Source organism: Lissotriton helveticus, chromosome 10, assembly GCF_964261635.1.
Source record: "Lissotriton helveticus chromosome 10, aLisHel1.1, whole genome shotgun sequence".
Taxonomy (NCBI): domain Eukaryota; kingdom Metazoa; phylum Chordata; class Amphibia; order Caudata; family Salamandridae; genus Lissotriton; species Lissotriton helveticus.
The window spans coordinates 412,820,158-412,843,159 of NC_136071.1; the positions used below are offsets into that span (position 1 = coordinate 412,820,158).

A 23,002-nucleotide genomic window follows, 5' to 3' on the forward strand; every position below is an offset into this window, starting at 1 on the left:
GGGAGTATAAGGACAGGGGGAGAATGATGAGAGGAAGGTGACAATACGAAAAGAGGAGAATATCGGGACAGAGTGGGGAGTACAAGAAAAGAGAGGAGAAGTGTGAGCAAAGAGAGGGGAGTATGAGAAGAGAAAGAAAAGTATGGGAAAAGAATAGGGAGTATGTGCAAAGAAGAGTGAGAATAAGAAAAAAGGGAGAATATAAGGAGAGAAGAGTATGTATGAGGAAAGAGGAAGGACTATAAAGAGAGAGAGAGACAAAAATGTGGACAAAAGACAAATATAAAGGAAGACTGAGTGTATAAGGAGAGAGGGAGTACTATGAGGACACAGTAAGAACTATGAGGACAGGGGTGAATATGAAGACGAGAGAATATGAAGTAGGGGAAATATGCAAAAAGAGGGGCAAGTATGAAGAGAAAAGAGAAGTATAAGGAGAGAGGAGAATATAAGAAAAAGGAGGTAGTATGATGAGAGAGGAAGGAGAAAGAGGAGAGAGGAGGGAGTATGACAAGAGAGTGTAGAAAATATGGAAAAAGGGGTGAATATAATTCCTTAATGTACACAGATGCACAGTGTGATATTAGACAAAAAAATATGAGACCATGCATTATACCAAAGCACATTTACTACTGTAACAAGAAGAGCTAGTAAATATGGGAATGTGGTGGCAGATGACCAAGAGGCACTGGTGATAAAAGAAGCGTGTGAATGGGAAGAGCGGCCGTGGGAGGGAAGTAGGAGAGTGGTGGGGGGCGTGGAGCGGCAAACCTTGAAGTGTGATTGGGGACAGACAAATGGTGGTGTGACGTTGCTGGTTCATTGAAGTCTGTAAAAACATTGTTGTGCTTAAACTTTCTTAGGCTGTTGCTTTAAGGCTCATAGCTGCATTGAATACTATATTATCACTTTTTAGAAATATTGTGTGTGTCCACTGTTTGCCAAATAACAACAAGCATTGGCAAATGATGAGGGAGGTGTGCCTAGAATGAGTGACCACATGAGGAGGAGGAAAGAGGGAGGAACAGGAGAGGAGGGAGCAGCGACCGGATGTGGCGTAACAGCCAAAGCAGCCGACCGTGAAGCTGGGGAACCATGTTCGAATCTCGGCGTTGGCTCAAGCATCCTGTGATTGTGTGCAAATCACCTAATCTCCCTGTACCTGAAAAAGTAATGTGTCCATCTGTAATATAACTGGTGATCATATAAAGCGCTCTGATCCCTTCGGGTCGAGTTGGTCCTATATAACACTGCAAAGAAATATAATTTTAAATAAGCAGTGTGGTGAGCGGTTTGAGGGGGTGGCTTGGTGGGGGTGGCACAGGGATATTACGTGGCGGCAAAGGTGAAAAAAAAACTGTGTTGGCTGAGGGGTCAGCACGAGGAGATTGTGGTGGCAGAAGCTTAATAAACACAGAAGCAAAGAGCATGGTAATTGAAACTGCAGCTGTAAGCCTTTCATGAAGCCAGTGCAGGAAGTAAACAGTCCACTGAGCAGCGGTCAGGTGTGGGATAATGGCCAGAGCAGCCTACCTTCAAGATGGAGAACCAGGTTTGAATATCGGCTCAGGCATCCTGTGATTGGTGCAAATCATTTAATCTCCCCATGCCTGAAAATGTAATGTGTCCATCTTGAAAGGAGATTAGACGAGAGGAAAGTAGAAGAGAGACGCGGAGAAGGGGAGGGAGTGCGGCAGGGTTCAAAAGGAGAGAGAGTTGAGAGGCGAAAGGGGTGACGAGGAGGGCTGGGGAGGAGCGCCAGAGGAGCGGGGGAGAAGTACTGGGAAAGGAAAGACAGGTGAGGGAGGAAATGGGCTGAATAGGAGGAAGGGGGAGAAGGAAGGCAGGCATAGGAAAGAGGGACGGACGAGAGGGAGGAGAGTTAGCGGAGGTGGGCCTAAGACACGGGAGAGGAGGGCAGGAATGAGAGTAGAGTGAGGCTGAGAGGAGCTAGTTACACACACAAACATGTAAGCTCGTGGCTTGCTCCTTCTTCCGGTAATCGATTCCGCTCGGGCAGAGCAGAGCCGTGAGGGCGGGGGTGGGGCAGCGTTTTTGAGTGTGGGGCAGCGGTCTCTGTGGTGGGGCGGGGCACAGAACCCGGAAAGACAGATAAGTGTTTAGGAATGGGGGCACGGACAGTGGAGGAGGGCGAGAGCTGATATGTGAGAGAAACAGAGACAACAAATGCTGGAAAGAGCAGAGATGGAAAAATGTGGAAGGGAGGGACTGAATGGAGGGAGAGGTAGGCAAATAGAGGGAGGGAAGGACTGGGGCATGAGAAACGAGCGAGGGAGAAGGGTAGGCGGAGAGTGCAGTTTAGCTTGGAACGAGAAAAAGGAAAAAAGGCAAACGGAGGGCTGGAAAGGAGATTAGACGAGAGGAAAGTAGAAGAGAGACGCGGAGAAGGGGAAGGAGTGCGGCAGGGTTCGAAAAGAGAGAGAGTTGAGAGGTGAAAGGGGTGACAAGGAGGGCTGGGGAGGAGCGCCAGAGGAGTGGAGAGAAGTACTGGGAAAGGAAAGACAGGTGAGAGAGGAAATGGGCTGAATAGGAGGAAGGGGGAGAAGGAAGGCAGGCATAGGAAAGAGGGACGGGCGAGAGGGAGGAGAGTTAGCGGAGGTGGGCCTAAGACACAGGAGAGGAGGGCAGGAATGAGAGTAGAGTGAGGCTGAGAGGAGCTAGTTACACACACAAACATGTAAGCTCATGGCTTGCTCTTTCTTCGACTCTGCTCGGGCAGAGCCGAGCCGTGAGGGCGGGGATGGGGCAACGTCTTTGAGTGTGGGGCAGCAGTCTCAGTGGGGGGGCGGGGCACAGAATCCAGAAAGGCAGATAAGTGTTTAGGAATGGGGTTACGGACAGTGGAGGAGGGTGAGAGCTGATATGTGAGAGAAACAGAGACAACAAATGCTGGAAAGAGCAGAGACGGAAATATGTGGAAAGGAGGGACTGTGAATGGAGGTGGAGGTAGGCAAATAGAGGGAGGGAAGGACTGGGGCATTAGAAACGAGCGGGGGACAAGGGTAGGTGGAGAGTGCAGGTTAGCTTGGAACGAGAAACAAGTAGGAAGGAACAAGAGCATATGTGGGCGAGTGGGAGGGAACCAGCATATGGGGTGTGACGAGTGGGATAGAAGGAGCTCTGCTGGTGTGTGAGACCGGTGGGAGGGCGGGGGAGCGAGTGAGAGGGAGGGAAACAGCATATGGTGTGTGAGTCAGGCCAAGCGCGTGCTGGAGAAGCGTCACGGTTCAATAGATCACATGCATTGGGAGAAATCAGCATGGAATTTGCTTGGTCAGAGTTTGTTTCAACTACATTACTCTCGTCTATTTATCCCTGCAGGATAGAATAGGCGAGACCTAAAAATTTTAAGTGACTATACACATTCCATGTATATAACTACTACATTTCAGTGAACAACCCTGACTCATTTTGCAAATACATATGCAATTTACTACATTATTTCTGCCAACATTACATCAAAAAAAGTAACACAATAAAACAACAAACACGCACAAGGGGCTTGTAAATCTGCCCAGAGTGTATACAGATAGAGAGAGAAAGGAGAAAGAGGAGAGAACAGGGAGTATGAAGAGAAAAATGAAGAATGAAGCGAGAGGGAAGAAAATTAGGAGACAGGAGTAATATGAGGAGAGACAGGGAAATATAAACACAAAGACGGGCAGTATGAGGACAGAGGAGAATATAACAAAGAGGGGGTAGTATCAGGAGAGAGAAAGGAGTAGGAGAGAGGAGGAAGTATGACTAGAGAGGAAGGAAAATATGGAAAAAAGAGCGAATATAATTCCTTAATGTACACAGACGCACAGTGTGATATTAGACAAAAAAATATGAGACCATGCATTATACCAAAACACATTTACTACAGTAAAACGTTTAAGTGACTATACACATTCCATGTATATAACTACTACATTTCAGTGAACATCCCGGACTCATTTTGCAAATACATATGCAATTTACTACATTATTTCTGCCAACATTACATCAAAAAAAGTGACACAATACAACAACAAAAAGACAAAAGGGGCTTATAAATCTGCCAAAAGTGTATGCAGCATTGTATGTATACTGACTGCAGCGATTGCCCACATTGGTCTCTACTCTTTTCATATGGCATATCCCGTTATATGTATAAGCTCTTACACAGTGACAGAATAAGGTTTGCTAAGAGTCTTATGTTTCTCCTTCACCCAGCTGAATAATTACATCAATGTACGTGTGTACCCCTCCTTATCTCCTGATACCAGAATTTGGCCAGCATTTGTAAATGTACAATGAGCTTAACAAATGTTGCCCTTTCGATCATACAAATACCCACAAGTGCACATTGACCTATTAGGTTTCCTTCCCAACAGGAGTGAGCCATTCAGAGCTTTATTTATTTGATTGGATTGCCTCCACCGTTTCTGTACAGAACAGTATTTTTATATTTGATTTTATACTTGTTCTGGAGGTGCAGACTCTCATTCTTGTCCCAGCAATGTTCATGGGAACAGCCTGGGACCAAGAGAGCTGTGCACCTGATGAGTTAAAACTTGGTTAGGTTTTTGAGCACCTGCGATCATGGAATCCTCCATCCTTTATATCTTGTTGCAATAATTATAGCCCACATGTTGCTGTTGGGTGACCCCCCTGGTTTTTCAACTCTGCAGTTACTAGTCTAAGCTCACTTTCCAGTCTGACCATTTTTTGAATTTGCCCACATCCTTCTTCCAAAGCTTGCTCTGCTTACAATCGACTGGCCCAGCCCTGTATCTCATCAATCTTGATTGAATATCATCGATCTTGATAACCAGTGCGTCTTGATAGATGCGGAAATTAAAGTAGCCCAGCTTTCCTACAGAATTTGTTGAAGAGTGACCTTCCCCTTCTTAAATTATATAGGTTGTTGTTTATTTAGGGATCAATGTGCCAATTTATTTATGAGGTTATTCATTGCAACATGATAATTAAGCTTACTTGAATATATTCATGTTTTTCTGTATGGAATTGATTCACTTTTCTAGTGATTTTTATGAAATACTGAACAAGGTTTTAAAGAAGCTGATAACTTCGCTTCTTGTTTATTGTTTTTAAACAATAGGCACGTTTTCATAGAATGTAAGTGAAAAGGTTCCAGAGCCTTTCTGCTGTTTATTCTAAAATTGTTTAACAATGTTCAGAAACATTATATAAACTAAGAAGTGAGTGTAATGCGATAGAGAAGTACTTCATACTAGAGTCTCGAGTCAAAGACCTTACATAATCTTCCTTTGAAGAAAGCTATCAGAAGGCATTTCTAGCCTTCGTTTGGGGGGATTATCGGCCTGCCTGCCAACACGGCGAAAATAGCAGATGCTGTCACTTAAAACACCATACAGATTTTCCTAAATCGAGCACAGTATAATTTTAGCCTAATTCACACAAACCATTTCAAATTTTAACACGGTTCTAACCACAAACAAGGACAAAACAACAAACCTACAATAAATAGTTTCACTTTTCCAATTGATGGGCTTTTCCATTCCACGTGCAAAGTTGTCTAAATAGAAAATGCTGTCTAATGTAATAACAGAGCTTGTTGGCGTTATACGCATGTCAATAACACAACAGACACAGGTACATGAAGAATAAGTGTGAAATCTGACTTGAAAATAACAGCAGCAATTTTTTGCGTTTTCTTTTCAAGAAGTTGCTTTCAATGTCAGATCCAAATAGACTGCATGATGGCAAGAAGCATTTGAATTATTAAAATATATGAATCTGCTAAATGTTTGTTACCCATAAATGATTTATTCTTTTCTTATATGAGAACGTGATAAGTGCCAGTTTCCTCTATGTGATCGAGTGACATGTTTTTTCTCCCACTTTCAGATTCATGAGACCATAGAGTCCATTAACCAGCTGAAGATCCAGCGTGATTTTATGCTGAGCTTCTCCCGTGACCCGAAGGGATACATCCATGAATGGCTGCGATCCCAGAGCAGGGATCTCAAGGTGCGAAATGTCTGCCTCTCCGTGCACACCGACAATAGTCACTCTTTATTGTGATTTGTGTGTGTGCCTTTGAACTGAGGGGCAGCACTCCAGTTCAGAACCTAATCAATTACTGGTAACATTTTCTCACTTATTTGGCTTCCAAAATATGTTTCTCTTTCCCAAATGCGACTGCATGATTTATTTCTAATTCGTTTTGCAATCAGAGATAAAGCAGTACATGTATTGGTATTGTGGATTTTTCCTCGTGTACCATCTTACAACGGAAATGTAACATTTCACAGGACAAATAAATATGTGAGAAGTAGTCATTTTCACATAATTTTCACGTTTATCCAATTATAAAACATTTGGCACAGTGAGTGGACAGTACGTTTTCTGTAATAAGGATGCATAGAGTACAACATTGTGACACGGGTGGTAAAGCGTGCATTCAAAGTAGTGGTGGTTTACCATGTATACAATTGAACACTTTGTTATGTTGAATTAGCAGCTGGGCTGGCATTGTTGATGTGGAGTTTTGCAAGCTTTACCAGTTAGAGTTTCCTTGACAAATAGGGCTTCCTTGAGTTACTTTGCATGATCAATATTTATGTTGATGAAATGGCGTGGCAGGGTAAATCCCAGGCACCTCGTTGTCTCCTTATGTGAAGGGCTCAACTCTATATGCCTTGCTTTTTGTTGCTCCTGTTGGTATTTTACATATCTATCAGGACACGCCTACTAAGATCCAGTTTTACCACAGTAGCAGATGCTGAATCCCAACTCCCTCCTACGGTTGAGTATGCAAACCAAGGTAACAATCCCCAAAACTCCACCACAAGGGGGAAAGGGGAATGGGAAGAAATGGAGAACACCTCCAGATCCAGTAGTCCTCTGCTACTTCTCTATAACTCAAGGTTTAGAATTGTTACTCGCATCAGGAAGACAAAAGGCAGTACCTGCACAACATTAGCGTATAGTAATTAGTTCACTGCTCAATATTTGTAATGAGTCTAGACATTCTTGAACAGCTAAACAATTCCTAAATATGACTCTTACTCACACACCTGGATCACGATGAGGGCTTGCTGCTCTCTGAAGGCAAAGGCTCTGGATAATAACTTCTATTCTCAAGAACCTTATGGAAGGAAGAGGTTAAGAGAGAAGAGAGAAACACCATACATAAACTTTGACTCAGGCTCACAACAGAATCTTCCAAAATAATTCTTAGTCCTATATCAAGTCTCTCAACACGAGAGTCTCTAATGCAAGATTAGGAAAACTGAATAATCTTACAGTTCAGGCTGAAACTCAGGTAACTGAATGCCTCCTTCACTCTTGGTATGAATTCTGAGGTAAAGTCTGGAGCAAGACAAATTAGGCGTTAGTCTTTCTGTGGAAAAAAACTCCCCGGTGTGTACACCACTCCGCTGAGGGCGGAGCTGAAGAAAAACGAAGTTGAAGGACTATGAAATCTCCTCAGAGCAAGCGGGTAGAGAAGACGCTGCTCTTCCATCGTGTTCAACAGTTGAAGTACGCATCTTCAAAGGCAAGCACGCAGGAAGAATATTCTTCAGAAAGTGGACATAAAAAACACTAGAATGCTAAAGGTGGTAGTTGCAGCCGCCGCCATCTTGGAAGGACGGAAATACTGTGCTGGTGATTCTAAACCGCATCTTTTGCAGAAACAACTTAGAAAGGCAAAGCGGCTTGTACCAGCGAGGATACAGAGCAAAATGGGTCCTTTTCCTTTTGGGCGAACAGTTAACCAAACAATCAATTGTATTCCTGACAGTACCCCCTCTCAAAGGATGCCCTCCCTCAAAAGGTATGTTGGGGTATGTAGTGTGAAATTGATCAACCAGTCTAGGGGCGTGTACATTGTGAGATGGTTCCCATGATCTTTCCTCGGGGCCGAACCCCTTCCATTCTATGAGGTAGAATAGTTTCCCATTCTTATACCTCGAATCTAGGATTTTGCTCACTTCATACTCCAAGTGTGAATTGATGATGACCGGATCTGGAGGGGTGGAAACCCTATCATTAGGAGGGCTCTTTTTTAGTAGTGAAACATGGATTCGAAAAGGTCCCAAAAACCGTGGTTGGAACTTTCTGTTTCCTTTAAAGTGTAGGTGTCGAGTCGACAACCAGACCAAATCTCCAATTGAATAGTCAGGATTACTTCTCCTTCTTTTATCTGTCTGTCTTTTATAAGAGATCTTGGCTCTTTTCAAGTGTTCAGTTTCAGAGTGATAACTTTCTAGGATTCTTTTTACTATATTCCTCCACCGGAGGGACAGAACCATCAGATTTTCCTAAAATGACATTGAGGTGTCTACTTGAGTTCAAATAGAAAGGAGAGTAATCAGTGGACGAGTGAACAGCATTATTGTAGGCAAATTCTGGTGTCGTAACCATTTCCAATCATTCACCTTCTTGTTCTAAGAGGTATAAATGCAAACACTGTTCAATCTCCTGGTTAACCCTTTCCATTTGGCCATCTGTTTCCAGGTGATAGCTAGTGAAATACCGCGAATCGATAACCAATTGAAGCATGAAAGATCACTAGAATTTAGAAATAAATTGATTTCTGGAGAAGATAAGGATGTTGTCAATGTAGACCACCGCTGTTTGATCCAAAAATTCCTGCAGCACATCATTCACGAAGTATTGAAACGCTGCGGAGGCATTGCATATACCATAAGAAATGACTAGGTATTCATACAATCCACAATGGGTACGAAATGCCTTTTTCCTCTCGTGGCCCTATGCTACTCGAATCAAATGGTACGCACCACGAAGATCTAATTTAGTGAAAACTCTCGCTTTTTTTACCTAATCTAACAAAACTGAGATCAAAGGTAAGGGGTATTGGTTCTTGATAGTTACTTGGTTGATCGCTCGATAGTCTATTCAAGTTATTAATACATCATTCTTTTTGGGACAAAAAAAGGGGTGGAGAAAAAACAGGAGATTTGGCGGGGCGAATAAAACCATTAGCCAAATATTGCTCAAGATATTCTTTCAAGAATGTGGTTTCTTTTTCAGTTAGGGTGTAGTCCTACTGCACGGCAAATTGGCTCCAAATCAGTTTTGCAGTCATAGGACCTGCGGGGGTGGGGGCAGATGTTTTTCAGCGTCGACTTTATCCTATACTGCAACAAGATCCTCATACTGTGGTGGTATGGCCACTGTCTCAAATGCCCAGATTTGATTTGATCTGGTGGCAAAAAATCTAGCTGCGGACCGATTATGCTTTTCTTCTGTAGATTCATAACAGTGGTAAAGACAGTAACTAGAATTCAGTAGGACTGTTCTCTTTTCCAAGTCTATCTCTGGATTGTGTTCCGTAAACCAGGGTAAGCCAAGGATTAACTGGAATTGAGAAGCATAAATCAGTTTAAATGATATTTTTTCTCAGTGTCCCTGAGAACTCCTTAACTCGATTGATTCCATTTCATCGGTGATGGGGCCAGAAGACAAGTTGGTGCCATCCACAGCTCGTACCGGCTCAGCCATTTTCTTTTTAATGAAAGAAATTCCAATTGTTTTGGCGTATTGAATATCACAGAAGTTCCAGGTGGCCCGTAATCATGACTGAGACGTCCTGTAGTTTTTGGGTTTTTTTAATTTATTTTTTTTAGAAATCTTTTTATTAACAATCATCAAAGAAAGAGGTAAACAAAACAAAATAATAGCATCAGATGGAGTACAGTTTCATCAGTAGACAAGCACAGTCTCATTTATAAAAACAGTGTAGAAGTAGCGGGTCGCGGGGATTCTTGTGCTTCCACCTCTACTCGTCGCGCCGGGGGGAGCAAATCTCTCCCCGGTAACTATTCCAGGTCCCCCAAACCTTTCCCCATTTCTCGGGGCACCCCCTGGCCACATATACCGACCTCTCCCGAAACATACACCAGTCCAAGTCCTCCACCCATTTGGAATCCTGGGGTGGCTGATTGGCTCCCCACAACTGAGCGATGTTCCACTTCGCTACCATACACGCCAGTGTCACCCATTGTTTCCCGTATGTATTCAAGTCCGAGGGATCCCCACACATTCAGTATACATCTCCGGGCCTCCGGCCGTAGCTCAACACCCAAAGCACCTCGCATTTCGTCATGAATCTTTGTCCACAACTCCTGCACTTCAGCGCAATGCCAATGAATATGCATAAAGGTGCCAAGTTCTCCACACCCTCTCTGGCACTCGCCACTCTCCATTTGACACATTCGTACCAGCTGAGGTCCTGTGACATATGACCTATGCAATATCTTTAACTGTACCAATCAGAGTCGCATCTGGATCGCAACCACCCTCGGAGAGGAGATCGCCTCCGTCCAGTCTTCATCATCTAGCTCCACCCCATCTGCACTTCACTGTGCTCTAATACGTCCCAGCAGGTCCTCCATATTATTAATAAGCTTTTTATATATTAAAGAAATTGTCTTATCTGGGAGGTATCCGTCTAGCACACGATCCTCCAGAGGAGAGGCCTCGAGAAGCGCGGCGTCTCTAGGTATGTGCGTGAGGAGGGCGTGCTTGATCTGAAGGTACCAATAGAACTCGCTATCATGCAGGTTGTATTGCTGCTTGAGAGAGTCGAATATATGCACTGTGCCCCCTCTCCACATATCTTTAACCTGTGTGATCCCAATAAGATCCCACTTGTCGAATCCTTTGGTCTTCCACAGGCTTCCTAGTCTCTCCGAATTCCATAGTGGGGTGGCCAAGGTGAGTTTCCCTTCCCAGGCAAGGTATCTATTGGCCGCGTGCCACACGTGGACCGCATTTGCCATTGGACCTACTAGGGAAAACCGCTTAGGCCTGGCATACAGCGCCCTGGTGAAATCACCACCTGGCGCCAGCCCACGTTCCATGGCATATTCCAGATCTCCTGGAGGTCCGTAATATAACATGGTTCACCGCCACAAGCTGAGAAGCCCAATAGTATTTTTGCAGTTCTGGCAGCCTAATCCCACCACCGTACCACGGGAGAGTGGACTTAGAGAATGCTATGCGGGATCTACCATTCCAGAGAAGCTTCCTCTGGCAAACCTCAATATCTTTGAAATAGGATGTCGGTAAAGGGTCCATTGTATTCTGTAAAACATAGAGAAATCGGGGAAGGGCCATCATCTTAAACAGGATTCCCCTACCCAACAGGGAAAGTGGAAGAGCCTGCCAGCGCTCCACGTCTCTCTTGAGCCGGTCCAAAGGTGGCCCCAGATTATTGATATACCGTAGGTTAGGGTCAAGTGTAACATATTTACCAAGATATTTAAACCCTACTGGCTCAATCTGTATAGGGCAGGACTGCGGGGGCACTGGCGGCTTGCCCCTGAGGACGAAGGGCACCAATTTCGACCAATTAATTGCAAATCCGGAATATCTACCAAATATAGCAAGCACATCTAAAAAACTGATCAAAGAGCCCTTGGGGTTGGTGAGGTAAAGCAAGATATCATACAGTGAAATTTTGTCTTCCCACTCTTGTGTCCACCGCAGGCCTCGTATTGACCGGTCCCATCTAACCCATGCCGCCAGAGGTTCCAAGGCCAGAGCGAAGAGAAGCGGGAACAGAGGGCATCCTTGTCTCGTGCCCCTTCCAAGGGGAAAGTCGGCCGACTTACAGTTATTGACGACAACTCTAGCCGAGGGAGTAGCGTATAATAAACGTACCCAGCCTACAAATTCCGGTCCAAATCCCATCTTCACCAATACCGCGAACAGGTAGGACCATTCGACTCTGTCAAACGCCATGGTGGCGTCTAAGGAGGACACCAACACAGCCGGCTCCTGAATCGACGGGGAACCACCGAATATCCCATCTAACCTACGCAGATTGAGAACTGTGTTTCGGCGTGGCATGAAGCCCGACTGATCCGGGTGTATCAAGGTGGTAATTATCATAACCAATCTGGTAGCTAGTAACTACGCCAGGATTTTAGGCTCAGCATTGAGCAGCATGATAGGTCTGTAGGAGGAGCAAAGGGTCTTAGGTGTGCCCGCCTTGCGGATAACTACTATATTTGCCACCCGCTGGTCATATGGGAGTCGACCCCTCTCTTTACTTTCCGCAAACATGGAGCGAATATATGGGGCGAGTTTATGGGCATTCAATTTATACAGTTCTATTGGGATGCCATTCGGGCCAGTCGCTTTCCCGGATCTTACCCCTCTAATCGCCTGTGCCACTTCATCATCCGTGAAAGGGGAATCTAAATACCCCTTATCATCCCCCGACAGTGCAGGCATACGGATGTCTTTTATCATATCACTGTTTTCAGCCTCCGTATATCTACCGACAGAAGTGTATACACCTCTGTAATATTCGGAGGACTCATCTGCCACTGTCTGGGGGTCTGTGACAACGATAGAATCTGCTCCTTGTAACTCCGGTACTAGCCGCGATGCCCATTCCCCACGTTCGAGCCAAGCAATCAATTTACCAGCCTTGTCTCCATGTTCATATATTCGACTTTGGGTGTCCTTATTCTGAGCTACCGCCCTTTCTCTGGCAAGGCCTCTGTACTCATCCTGTCTTAATTTTAAAAGATGCATGTCCGCCGGAGCGGCTGTCTTGGCCACTAATTCTTCCATACGAGTTACGTCTGCTTCCGACCTCTCTACCTCCGCCTGGTGCTTCTTTTTCTTCCCCGCTATCAAAGACAGAACTTTTCCTCGGACTACCATCTTATATGCTTCCCACAATGACTGTGCCGATTTGACAGTACCCACATTTCCATGAAAATAGCGATCTGAAATCCTGGCAATCGACCTCTTAGTCACAGGGTCCCTCAAGTGCCACGCCCCAATAGGAGCCACTCTACCGACTGTCGGCTGTCCGAGTTCCACACTCAACCACATAGGAGAGTGATCCGAGATCCCCCTCCCAAGATACGGCGCCTCTCTGACCGTACCTGCTAGGGCCGCCGATATCAATATGTAATCTAGTCTTGACATGCTGTGGTGCGCGGCGGACACGTGTGTGACGTATGCCTGTGTCGGATTACGTATCCGCCAGCTGTCCACAAGCCCCATCGTTTCTAGGAAGTCTGAGAGCCATCTATGTGCCGGTCTGAGTTTTCTTGCCGGGTGTCTGTCTATCTCCCCGTCTAACATTGCATTAAAGTCGCTTCCCAGCACCCCAACGGCAGGGTGAGAAAGACAGTCCCCAGATCACGGAAAGTGTCAGATTGAAGGCCAGGTGGAACATAGATTGAGAAGAAGGTAACCGTCTTCCCCCCCACTGACCCGAGATACCAATGTAGCGCCACCTCCGGTCGGACCACGTGGCCTGGATTGTCAAGGGAAAGGAGTTCTTCACCAATATTTCAACCCCCCCTAGACCCCGAGGTAAACCCAGCATACACCACCAACTTATATCCTCCTCTATGGAGAGCCATGCAGCGATTACCCATGAGATGAGTCTCCTGCAATAGCACTACATCAGGAGAATGTCTTCTCACCAACTGATTAACCATTCCTCTCTTGATCCGGTCCCCGAGGCCATTCACATTCCAACTCAGCACCTTTATCCCCGACCCTCTGTTAACGTTCGACATTTAACTAACATGAATATTGTCTGACTGTGACATTACCACCTGATGCATAAAAGGAAAAAATTAAGGAAAGACCCCACAATGCAATCAAAACTGCGTAAATCAGAATCTCCAAACCAAACCTCTTAACCCATCTACCGTTCCACCCCCCTTCCCTGCACACGGCTAACGCCCATCCCCAACTCGCAGTGTGCCTGTCGCCCAACACCCTCCCTATTCAGCTTGCGAAAGGTAGTAATGAGGAGGTAACCAGTGCCCCACCCCAAAGCAACATCTTGTGCCCTGAAATAAATTGTAGCCATAGCATTGTCGGCTAGGCCTAGTAAGGCTTTTGCTATAGAGTTGCCCCAATACCTGAGTCACTTAAACAATGTAGACGTTCCCATGTCCACCCGCATCCCTATTCAAATCATTCTCCCCCTCCTCCGTGTTCTTGCACCTCCGCCTCGACCGGGGGCCTGCCGTCTATCCAGTCCGATGCCACTTCCGGATTATCGAAAAACCAGGCCTTCCCCTCGATTTCCACTCGCAGCCGAGCCCAGCATATCGCAGACCTCTCTCCCTCAGCTTCTTCTTCACTGGGAGGAAACTTTGCCTTAACTTCTGCACTGTCTGAGTGAAGTCTGGGAAGAAGGATAGCGTAACGTTTTCATACCGCAGAGGAGCCCCCGTCTGCGCCGCCTGCAGGATAGCATCTCTGTCCCGGAAATTGAGCAATCATCGGGCGAGGGGGCGCCCCAGGTCTAGGTCTCCCTCCCGGCATTCTATGAGCCCTCTCAATTGTGAAAAAGTTACTGAGACCCTTCGGCTTGAGATGGTTGAGGGCAACGTCTTCCACAAACAAATCCGGCACAGGACCCTCTGACCTTTTAGGCACCCCGAGAATGCGTATGTTGTTGGGCCTGGCTCTCCCTTCATACTCATTAAGCTTCCGGTCTGTGGCATCTCGAGAAGTTTTGAGGTCACGTACCTCCTGTTGCAAAAGCGCCATGTCGTCGACTGACCTCGCAGTCTAAATGTCGATTGATTTAACTTTCTCCGTGGCCTTTGTAAGATCTGCACGTATCAAGTTGACCTCTATAGTAATCGCGTCAAGTGTACTGTCCAGAGATTCAATTTTTCCCCCAAGTGAAGATTGAACCCCGGTTATCGCCGCCATGACATCTGTCAGCGTAGGTTCCGTGGGGGCGCTATTCGGATCTCCCCCCGACGACAGAGTCCTCCTGGACTCCTCTGGAGACCCTCTAGGCATCGTGTAGCGATCAAGCTTATTAGATTGAACATGCTTCGCTCCTTTCGAGAACTTGGGCAGAGTCTTGCCCAAGTCCAGCCTCGCCGCCATCCCTGTGGTCTCCTCACTCCTGGTATATGTTGCCAACCTCAACTAGTCGCCTTAGAACCGGGTTCATTAGTGGTTCATCACGACCCGCTACAAACATAGGATTCCCGCCCTTTCCAGCTCCACCGTCTGTGAGTCTGGGTATTGGATCCGTCCCCGGGGGCCCACACTCACATGTATGACCCCTTTTCAGGTGCCTAACCAAAGGTTTATACATACAGTGGCTGTATCTCTCCGCAGCTATGGGGAGCTATCCACGGCGTAGGGGGGAAGCCAGAAATACGGCCTACGCCGGGCTGCACCTTCCATATAGCACTACGATAGCTCAGGTGACGCCAGCCAGTCCCACCACCTGATCTTATGCTTGCTGCGCTCAGCCGACACAGACCCTCCAGACTGGTCAATCCATCCAACGCCGCTGTCCGAGGATTATTCAGGTCTGTCCACTTCACCTGCCACTACCAGGTGTACCCGACAGGCCACCGCATCCAATTTCCAAAAAGCGTCTCCCTCCGCCTCCACTGTGCGGCCGCGGGCCGCCGCAGCTTCTCATTACAGCCAAAGCATCTGAATCACGAATTGCGGACCCTTCAGTGCCTCGCTTACACGTCTCGGGGTTTCCCGCCCAGGCGGATCCTCTTCAATGCTGGCCTCCCGGCCCAAGGGGTCCCACGCCACTCCCTTCAGTCCCCAGGGACCCCAGCAGCAGTCAGTCTCAAGCCTGCGGGAGCGGCCGACCCTCGCGGCGGCTCCCGGACACACCAGCACCGCCTAGCCGTGCGTCCGCCCCGCAGACTCACTGGGCAGCGGCACGGTCGTAAGCACCATCCACAGTAACGGCCGGGCAGCTCAGCAGTCTAGAGAAGGTCCCCCACAGGGCCGGGGAGTCTCCAAGATCCTTATTCCTGCGGAGCCCCCTGTCAGAGGGCGCGGCAACGGGCGCCGGCATGCCCCCATCTCGCGATGTCAGCAAACAGCGCTCTTATAACAAAGGGTCCCGCGCAACGACACTGTCTGGACCCCTATCCGGCAGTACTTCCGAGCTGGTCTGCAATAGATCGTTGGGCCTCCACAGGGCCGGGCCGCCCAGTTGAGCAAAATTGGGGTGAAGCCTCGCATTGGGCCGGACCGGCAACTTCCGGTCTCCGGCCCCCTTGTTGTTCGTCTTGCGGCCGGACTCGTGGGCTACTCCAGTCCCCGGCCTAAAGGGGGAAAGGGCCGCAGACTTCCAGGCAGCGCAATACAGAGCCCTGACACCGGAGCCAGCCCAGAAACACCGCAGCGGAGATCGCTAGTGCTCCGCCGTCGGTGAGTAGACAAAGGGCTCAGGATGAATTGCAGGATAGTGTTGGAGGTGGACGGGGTCTTAGGAGCCAAACGTTCACGCGGCCATCTTAGTCCCGCGCGTGGCTCCTCCTCTCCCTCCTGTAGTTTCTTGGCTCCGAAGAGAATTTCTTTTTTTTTTCTTTTTTTCTTTTTTATTATACTTCTGTTCACACATATTATATTTTCCATGGTTTGTTCATACAGAAAAACAATCACATCAAGGTAGTCTTATAATATTATGACATTAATAATATACATAAACATGAACATGGGTAATTTGTCATCAGAAGGCAAAATAACAGCCAGATACAACTGAAAATAAAAACAAGAAAAAGGGTAGGAAAAGAAGACCATATCAAAGTACTTTGCATGAATCAGAGATCCCTCTGTTATGATTCAAAATCGTATGTAATACTAAGTCACAATCCTAGATCTATTACCCTATCCCATCCCTCCAGTGAGCTAAGGGCTCCCAGATTCTCTCTCCTCGTGCTCTCCTGATCCTTCCCTTCCTGGCATATATAGGTTTCTCCAGGTTATGCGCGGCTATTAAGTTCGCCAGCCAGACTTGCATCACCGGAGGGGTCTTGTCCAACCAGGCCCTTGCTATCATTAATCTGAAAACTGCCATAGCCATAAACATGAAGGAGTCGGCCTGTCCAGGACAACTCCCCTCTGGACCAACTCCCAACAATATCCAAGTAGGGGTTAAAGTTATCTGTATCCCTAATGACATATCGAGAAAGCCCTCAATATCTTTAGTTAAAGTGTATAACTGAGGACAGATAGCAAACATATGTACGACATCGGCATTAGGTGAGTTACACCTAGGACACGTGGTCCCCTCAGAGCCCCCCCATTTAGCAATTCTAGCTGGTGTGTGGTACAGCGAGTATAGAGTTTTGTAATGCTGAGATTGTAGAGGAGCTGAGCACAGGCTAGTACGACCCAAGTCCAGTGACGCCTTAAAGGCTTCAGGGTCCACACCTATTTTCTCAATCCACTTGTTGCTATACTTAGCCATATCGTCCGGTTTGCCCCTCATCAAGAAAGCATACCCTGACCTAATAGTTAATTCACCACCACTAACTATATTCTCCATAAGATCATTACAATTATAGCCTGCTGGGCCCCCCTGTTTATTGCCCAAAAAACTCCTGACTTGTAGAAACTTGAAGAAATCTCTTCTATCTATACTAAATTTCCTTACAAGATCCTCAAATTGCACTATTCCCTCCTGATTCCTTAAGTCCCCTATCTGACTAATTCCTTTATCCTCCCAGGCAACCATTACAGAGTCAGAGAATATTTCAGGGGGAAATGATTTATTGTTACAAATTTTGATATATCTATTATATCTGCCCATGCCTGATTTCTTCAAAAAGATATTCCAAATTTTGAGAGCGGCATTTACGGTCTTTGATTTTTTTCCATCTCAAATATCCTGGATCAATATGATATAAGAGACAGTTTTCTGCCTCCTGTCCTAACACTACTGCATATATTTCTGTTGACATATTTGTTGTTTTCTGTAGCTGACCACCCCCTCCAATCAAACCCTGCATATATTGTAGTGCCGCCGCCAAATAATATAGCCTAAAATCTGGCGCTCCCCAGCCCCCTCTTTCTCTAGGCAACGACATAAATCTATAGGCCCTCCGAGTTTTTTCGTGAGCCCACAAAAACCTATTTAAAGTGCCTTCCAGTGTGTTAAACCATTTAGCATCAAACAAAAGGGGAATTGTGCGGAATAAATAAAGAAACTTCGGTAGAATCAACATTTTTAGCACATTTATACAACCGACCAAGGAAAAATGCAGATTGTTCAACCTCTCCAAATCCATCTTAACTTTGGCCAATATAGGGGCCGTATTTAGCTCCACCACCGTGTCCAAGTTCGCGGTAATTATGATCCCCAAGTATGTTGCTGATCTAGCCACCCTATTGTCAGCACACCTCGTGAATTGATTTATAACAATTTGCGTCTTGGATTTGTTTAACCTGTATCCTGAGACTTGACCAAATCTTTGGGCTTCCAATTCCACCCCCTGATAGCAGTATCTGGGTTTGGAGTTAATATAGCCACATCGTCTGCGTAGGCTAGCGATTTAACAGTAGATCCATTCAGTTTCATTGGTGGAATCCCTCCATTTCTTTCTAATTTTCATAAAAATGGCTCCAGATATAATGCAAACAGCAGTGGGGATGCGGGGCATCCTTGCCTTGTCCCCCTTAAAATTTTTACTATATTTGATTGCCCTCTGTTTACTCTGATGCTTGCAGTGGAATTATTATACATAACTTGTATGGCTTTTAAAAACCCTTCTCCAATACCACTCCACCTCAGTACTGCCCATAAGAATTTCCAGGCGACCCTATCAAAGGCCTTCTCGGCATCTAAAAATAGTGCCGCGATAGGGTCTCCTAGGCTCTCAGCAGCATCGAACATCGTAATCACCATTCTAACATGCTGGGTCGTGCCCTTCCCAGGTATAAAGCCATGCTGTGATGTGCTTACCAGATGTTCGATACTCCCAGCTAGCCTTTTTGCTAAGATCTTGGAGTAAACTTTGACATCTGCGTTCATAAGAGTAATAGGTCTATATGAACCAGGAAGTGTTGTAGGTTTACCTTTTTTTGCTATAACAATAATATCTGCCCCGCCCCAGGACTCAGGAGGTATCCCTCCGCGTTGTGTATAATCCATAATTTCAAACATATCAGCCAGGAGAACATTTTGGAATATTTTATAAAACTCAATCGGAATTTGGTCAGGCCCGGCTGCTTTCCCTGAGGGGAGACTCCCCAGAGCCCAAGTAAACTCCTGTAGACCGAGAGGGAGATCTAACCTCTCCTTTTCTTCCGGTGATAGACAGGGGGGAGGAATATCACATAAATAGCTGTCTATCTGCTTCTGACTTATTGATTCATCCAAGGAGTATAAATCATCATAAAATTTCCTAAAAACTTCCCTAATCAAATCTGGATCTGTAACAGACACCCCCTGTGGATCAAGAATCTCTTTTAAGAGAATTTCTAAAGATGCTGTTAGATGAATGGAGGCAGACTGTAAAGTGTTTACCACTTGTTGAAGGTCTGGGGTTGGCTTAGGTTCAGCATCCATCAGGGCAATCCTTTTCACTGATGGGGCTTCACTTTTACCAGATTATTTCCCTTTGGTTTCTTTTGATACTCCTGTACGAAATGTCCGGAAAGTCCACAGTACATACATACATTTCCTGATCTCCTTCTCTTCGTTGGATAGCAGTCCTCTGACACTGCCTATTTGCATGGGTTCTTCTGTGGAATGAGTATCAGCAGCCTTAGAAACTTCCACTCTACTTCTGTCAAAACGTGGGGGTAAAGGGCGAAAATCTCTTTTGCGCTCAGTTCTTCTTTCGAATAAACGTTGATCTATCTGTAGAACTAGATCACTTAACTTGGAAACCTCAGTTGGGTGATCAGGAATTTGAGTCAAAGCATCTTTTAACTCTTCACGTAGCCCTCAGTAGAACATTGCTGATCTCTTGCTTTCAGGCCATTCAGTCTCCACAATAAATTTATTACATTGTGCAAGGTAAGCGACCAAGTCCCGATTTCCTTGCTTTAGGTCGAGTAATTCGTTGTTAGTAGCCTGTGAAATTGCTCTTCTGTCAAAAATACGGAGAAATTCTGCTTTGAATCTTTCAAAATCATAAAGCATCGGATCGTTTTGCTAGACCAACGGCATGGACCAAGACGTTGCGTCTCCACTTAAATAGGACAATAAGAAGGCTGCTTTGGACTGATCATCCGCAAAAATGTTTTTCTGCGTCCACTAGTCCAGGCCACAGATACTTATCTGAAGGACACAAAAGCTGTCCTCCAGTTACTGAGGGACAACCCCTTCGACCCAGACTCCCAAATGCTACTCAGTTTAGATGTGGAGGGTCTTTATACCAGCTTGACCCACGATGAGACTCTCCTCATCATAGAGGAAGTACTCTATTCGAAAACATGGAGATATCAAACTCCGTGAGGGGTAGTCATGGAATGCATTTCCACCGCATTGACCAAGAACTTTTTTGAATACGAGGATACTCTTTACCTCCAATGCCACGGGACCAGCATGAGCAGCACTTTCGCACCGAGTCTGGCTGGACTGTATGTCCATCATCTAGAGTCCACCAAGATTCTCCATCGAGACAACCCCTTCATGGATAGAATCAAAACATGGAAACGATATATAGATGATGTCTTGGTCATCTGGAATGGAGATAGCCAGACAGTCATAGATTTTCTGACGTGGCTGAATAACCAGAATGCCTACCTAAAGTTCACCCACTCTGTGTCAAACGAATCAGTGGTCTTCCTGGACCTCAACATCTATCACGAATCAGGGTCCCTAAAAACCGAGACCCACTTTAAACCAACGGCAAGGAACTTTCGGTTACGTTTCGACAGTTTCCACCCTCGCCACCTTAGAGAAAATCTACCATATGGACAGTTCCTGCGCCTGCGCCGCAATTGCAGCGACATAGGCAAATACAAGGCACAAGCCCAAGATCTGAAGACCAAATTACAACAGAGACAATATCCCGACAGAGTAATAAATGCCGCAATGAAGAGGGCACGAAATAACAATTGAGAGGCCCTCCTGGAAGACAAGGTACCGAAAGACAACATTCGAGAGAGGCCAGTGTGTGGTACTACGTACAGCTCACACTCAAACTAGGTATCAAAGATGATCAATAAACATTGGAGAATACTGACAAGCGGGGCTCTAGATCTAGAGAAAACACTATTTGCCCTCAGACGAGGAAAGAATCTCAAGGACATCCTGGTGCATACTAGACCAAAGACAACACCACGCCAACAGTCAAGGTTGCAGGGGATACAAGGGCACCATCCCTGTGGCAACTGCAACAACTGCCACCTCACGAAAAAGAGCCGGGACATTACTTTCAGGAATGGGAGTAAGTGGGAACAACGCAATTTTACCAATTACAACAGTAAAAACGTAGTGTACCTAATCACCTGCCCGTGCAGTTTGGAGTATGTGGGTATGACCACAAGGGCTGTAAAAGTGAGGATTAACGAACATAAGAGCAATGTCACGTGTAAAAAAACCACGACAAAGATGGCTGCCCATTATCTACAGGAGCAGCATTGCGTCAATGACCTACAATGGACCATTATCGAGCAGTTACCATCAGAAGCAGGCCTCTTTGAGAAGGAGCAGAGATGGGTGTTCCGTTTAGGGACACACACAATAGGCCTCAATGATGCCATACCATGGGGCCAACTACGCTAAAAATCAACCTGCAACATGCTCTAAGGAGACGGCAGTCTGTTAAAAGATCACAGTCCTCACACGTCCAAAGACATCCAGAGTGTAGGAACCTATATTTATGTTCATGAGGGCATCAGAGAATCATATTCGGCCAGAATTACTGTCAGACTCACAGTCAAAAAGAAAGGACCACTCGTTTTTTTCAGATATTCTTTATTTTGCAAACCATTGAACCGATATCAACGTTTTGTATTTGTTTCAGCCTGCGGGTGCCACATCTGTACGCAGAAACTGTCCGAGTCTGATAGCGAGCATCCCTACCGCACCGAGGAAAGGACAGCTCCGATTGCTTGGATAAAAATACCCTGGCCAGTGTTTTCCCACGCCGGCGTGCGTGGGATAACATTCTAGCCTGGCACATGCGCATTGTTAACTTCGCGGTGCATCAGTGACTGCGCATGCGCAGAACTGAAAGAATGAGCACTCGCGCACAACCGGTAAACTAAGACACAAAAGTACCGAGTAGCCCTTGTTTGGGCACATATCCGCCTTCAATTTACCTGTCATTGGCAATTTAGAATGTACCGCTAGAGTATAAAAGGGCACACCTCTCCCCACAGCGACATTACCAGCGGAGCCGCGTTGAGGGGAAGAGGATAGATCGCATCCTGAGCAACCGTGAGTTAACTAAAACCCTGAAAGAGGAGGCCAACATAATGACTCTGTAAGTAGGAGAAATGAAACAAGTTTTTCTCATATTTCAGATCGCTAAAACTGGGCAAGATGGAAACCCCCCCAATATACGTAAAAGGCTCATGAAGCATTATAACCAAATATCAAAAAGTAAGACAATCTCTTTCCTGCTTTTTCCTCCCCACATCACAGGAATGCAGGGAATGAACAAAAAAACCAATACATGTGTTTTTAATGTTACTTGTGTGTACTGTCCAGTCTTTGTCGCTTTACTTTACAGGGTGCACGATCACTTAAGGCATAATATATGTATGTTAAAATCGGCAACCCTTCACTTTTCTCCTAAGGTCACCGTAACCTGGAAGATAGTTATAGATTATTATGAGAATAGTATTTAACATGCTTTTTCTCCTTCTAGGTCTTTAATATACGCCAATTGGGCAATGAGATACTACAATTCTGAACTACAAACTAGGTACATAACACCTATAGTTCACTCCTTTTTGTAGAATACACTTTTACATTTACATTTATGTGAGTAAGGTGGGGATCTTTGTGCAAACCCCGTCCTGAAGAAGGAGTTTTTAACTCCGAAACATGTTCATGTAGACGCACATATGAGGTTGATGTACATAATTATACACTAACAACCTCTCACTGCACCCCCTTTTTAGGTCTCGCGACCTATCGATGCGCACAAGCGCATCGACGGGAGCGAGAATTCAAGTAGCCAAAATCCTCATGAAACCACCAGCCTTTTGCTGGCGTTTTCATGAAGTTCACGTGAACCACGTGATCAAACACGAACGCGCATCAGCCACCCTC

At 45.9% G+C, this 23,002-nt stretch overlaps 1 protein-coding gene across 4 annotated transcripts in view; it reads left to right on the top strand.

Annotated features, from left to right (window-relative positions):
• SMARCD3 (SWI/SNF related BAF chromatin remodeling complex subunit D3) overlaps positions 1–23,002 on the top strand; it is a 1,739,068-nt gene that overhangs the window by 1,500,350 nt on the left and 215,716 nt on the right. For all 4 annotated transcript variants that reach the window (XR_013601619.1, XM_078662891.1, XM_078662892.1 and 1 more), the window contains one exon: positions 5,878–6,000. Coding sequence is in view for 3 of the 4 variants with exons in the window: in XM_078662891.1 (XP_078519017.1) it covers positions 5,878–6,000 (123 nt within the window). In the remaining variant the exon portion in view is untranslated. The remainder of the gene's footprint in view (positions 1–5,877; positions 6,001–23,002) is intronic.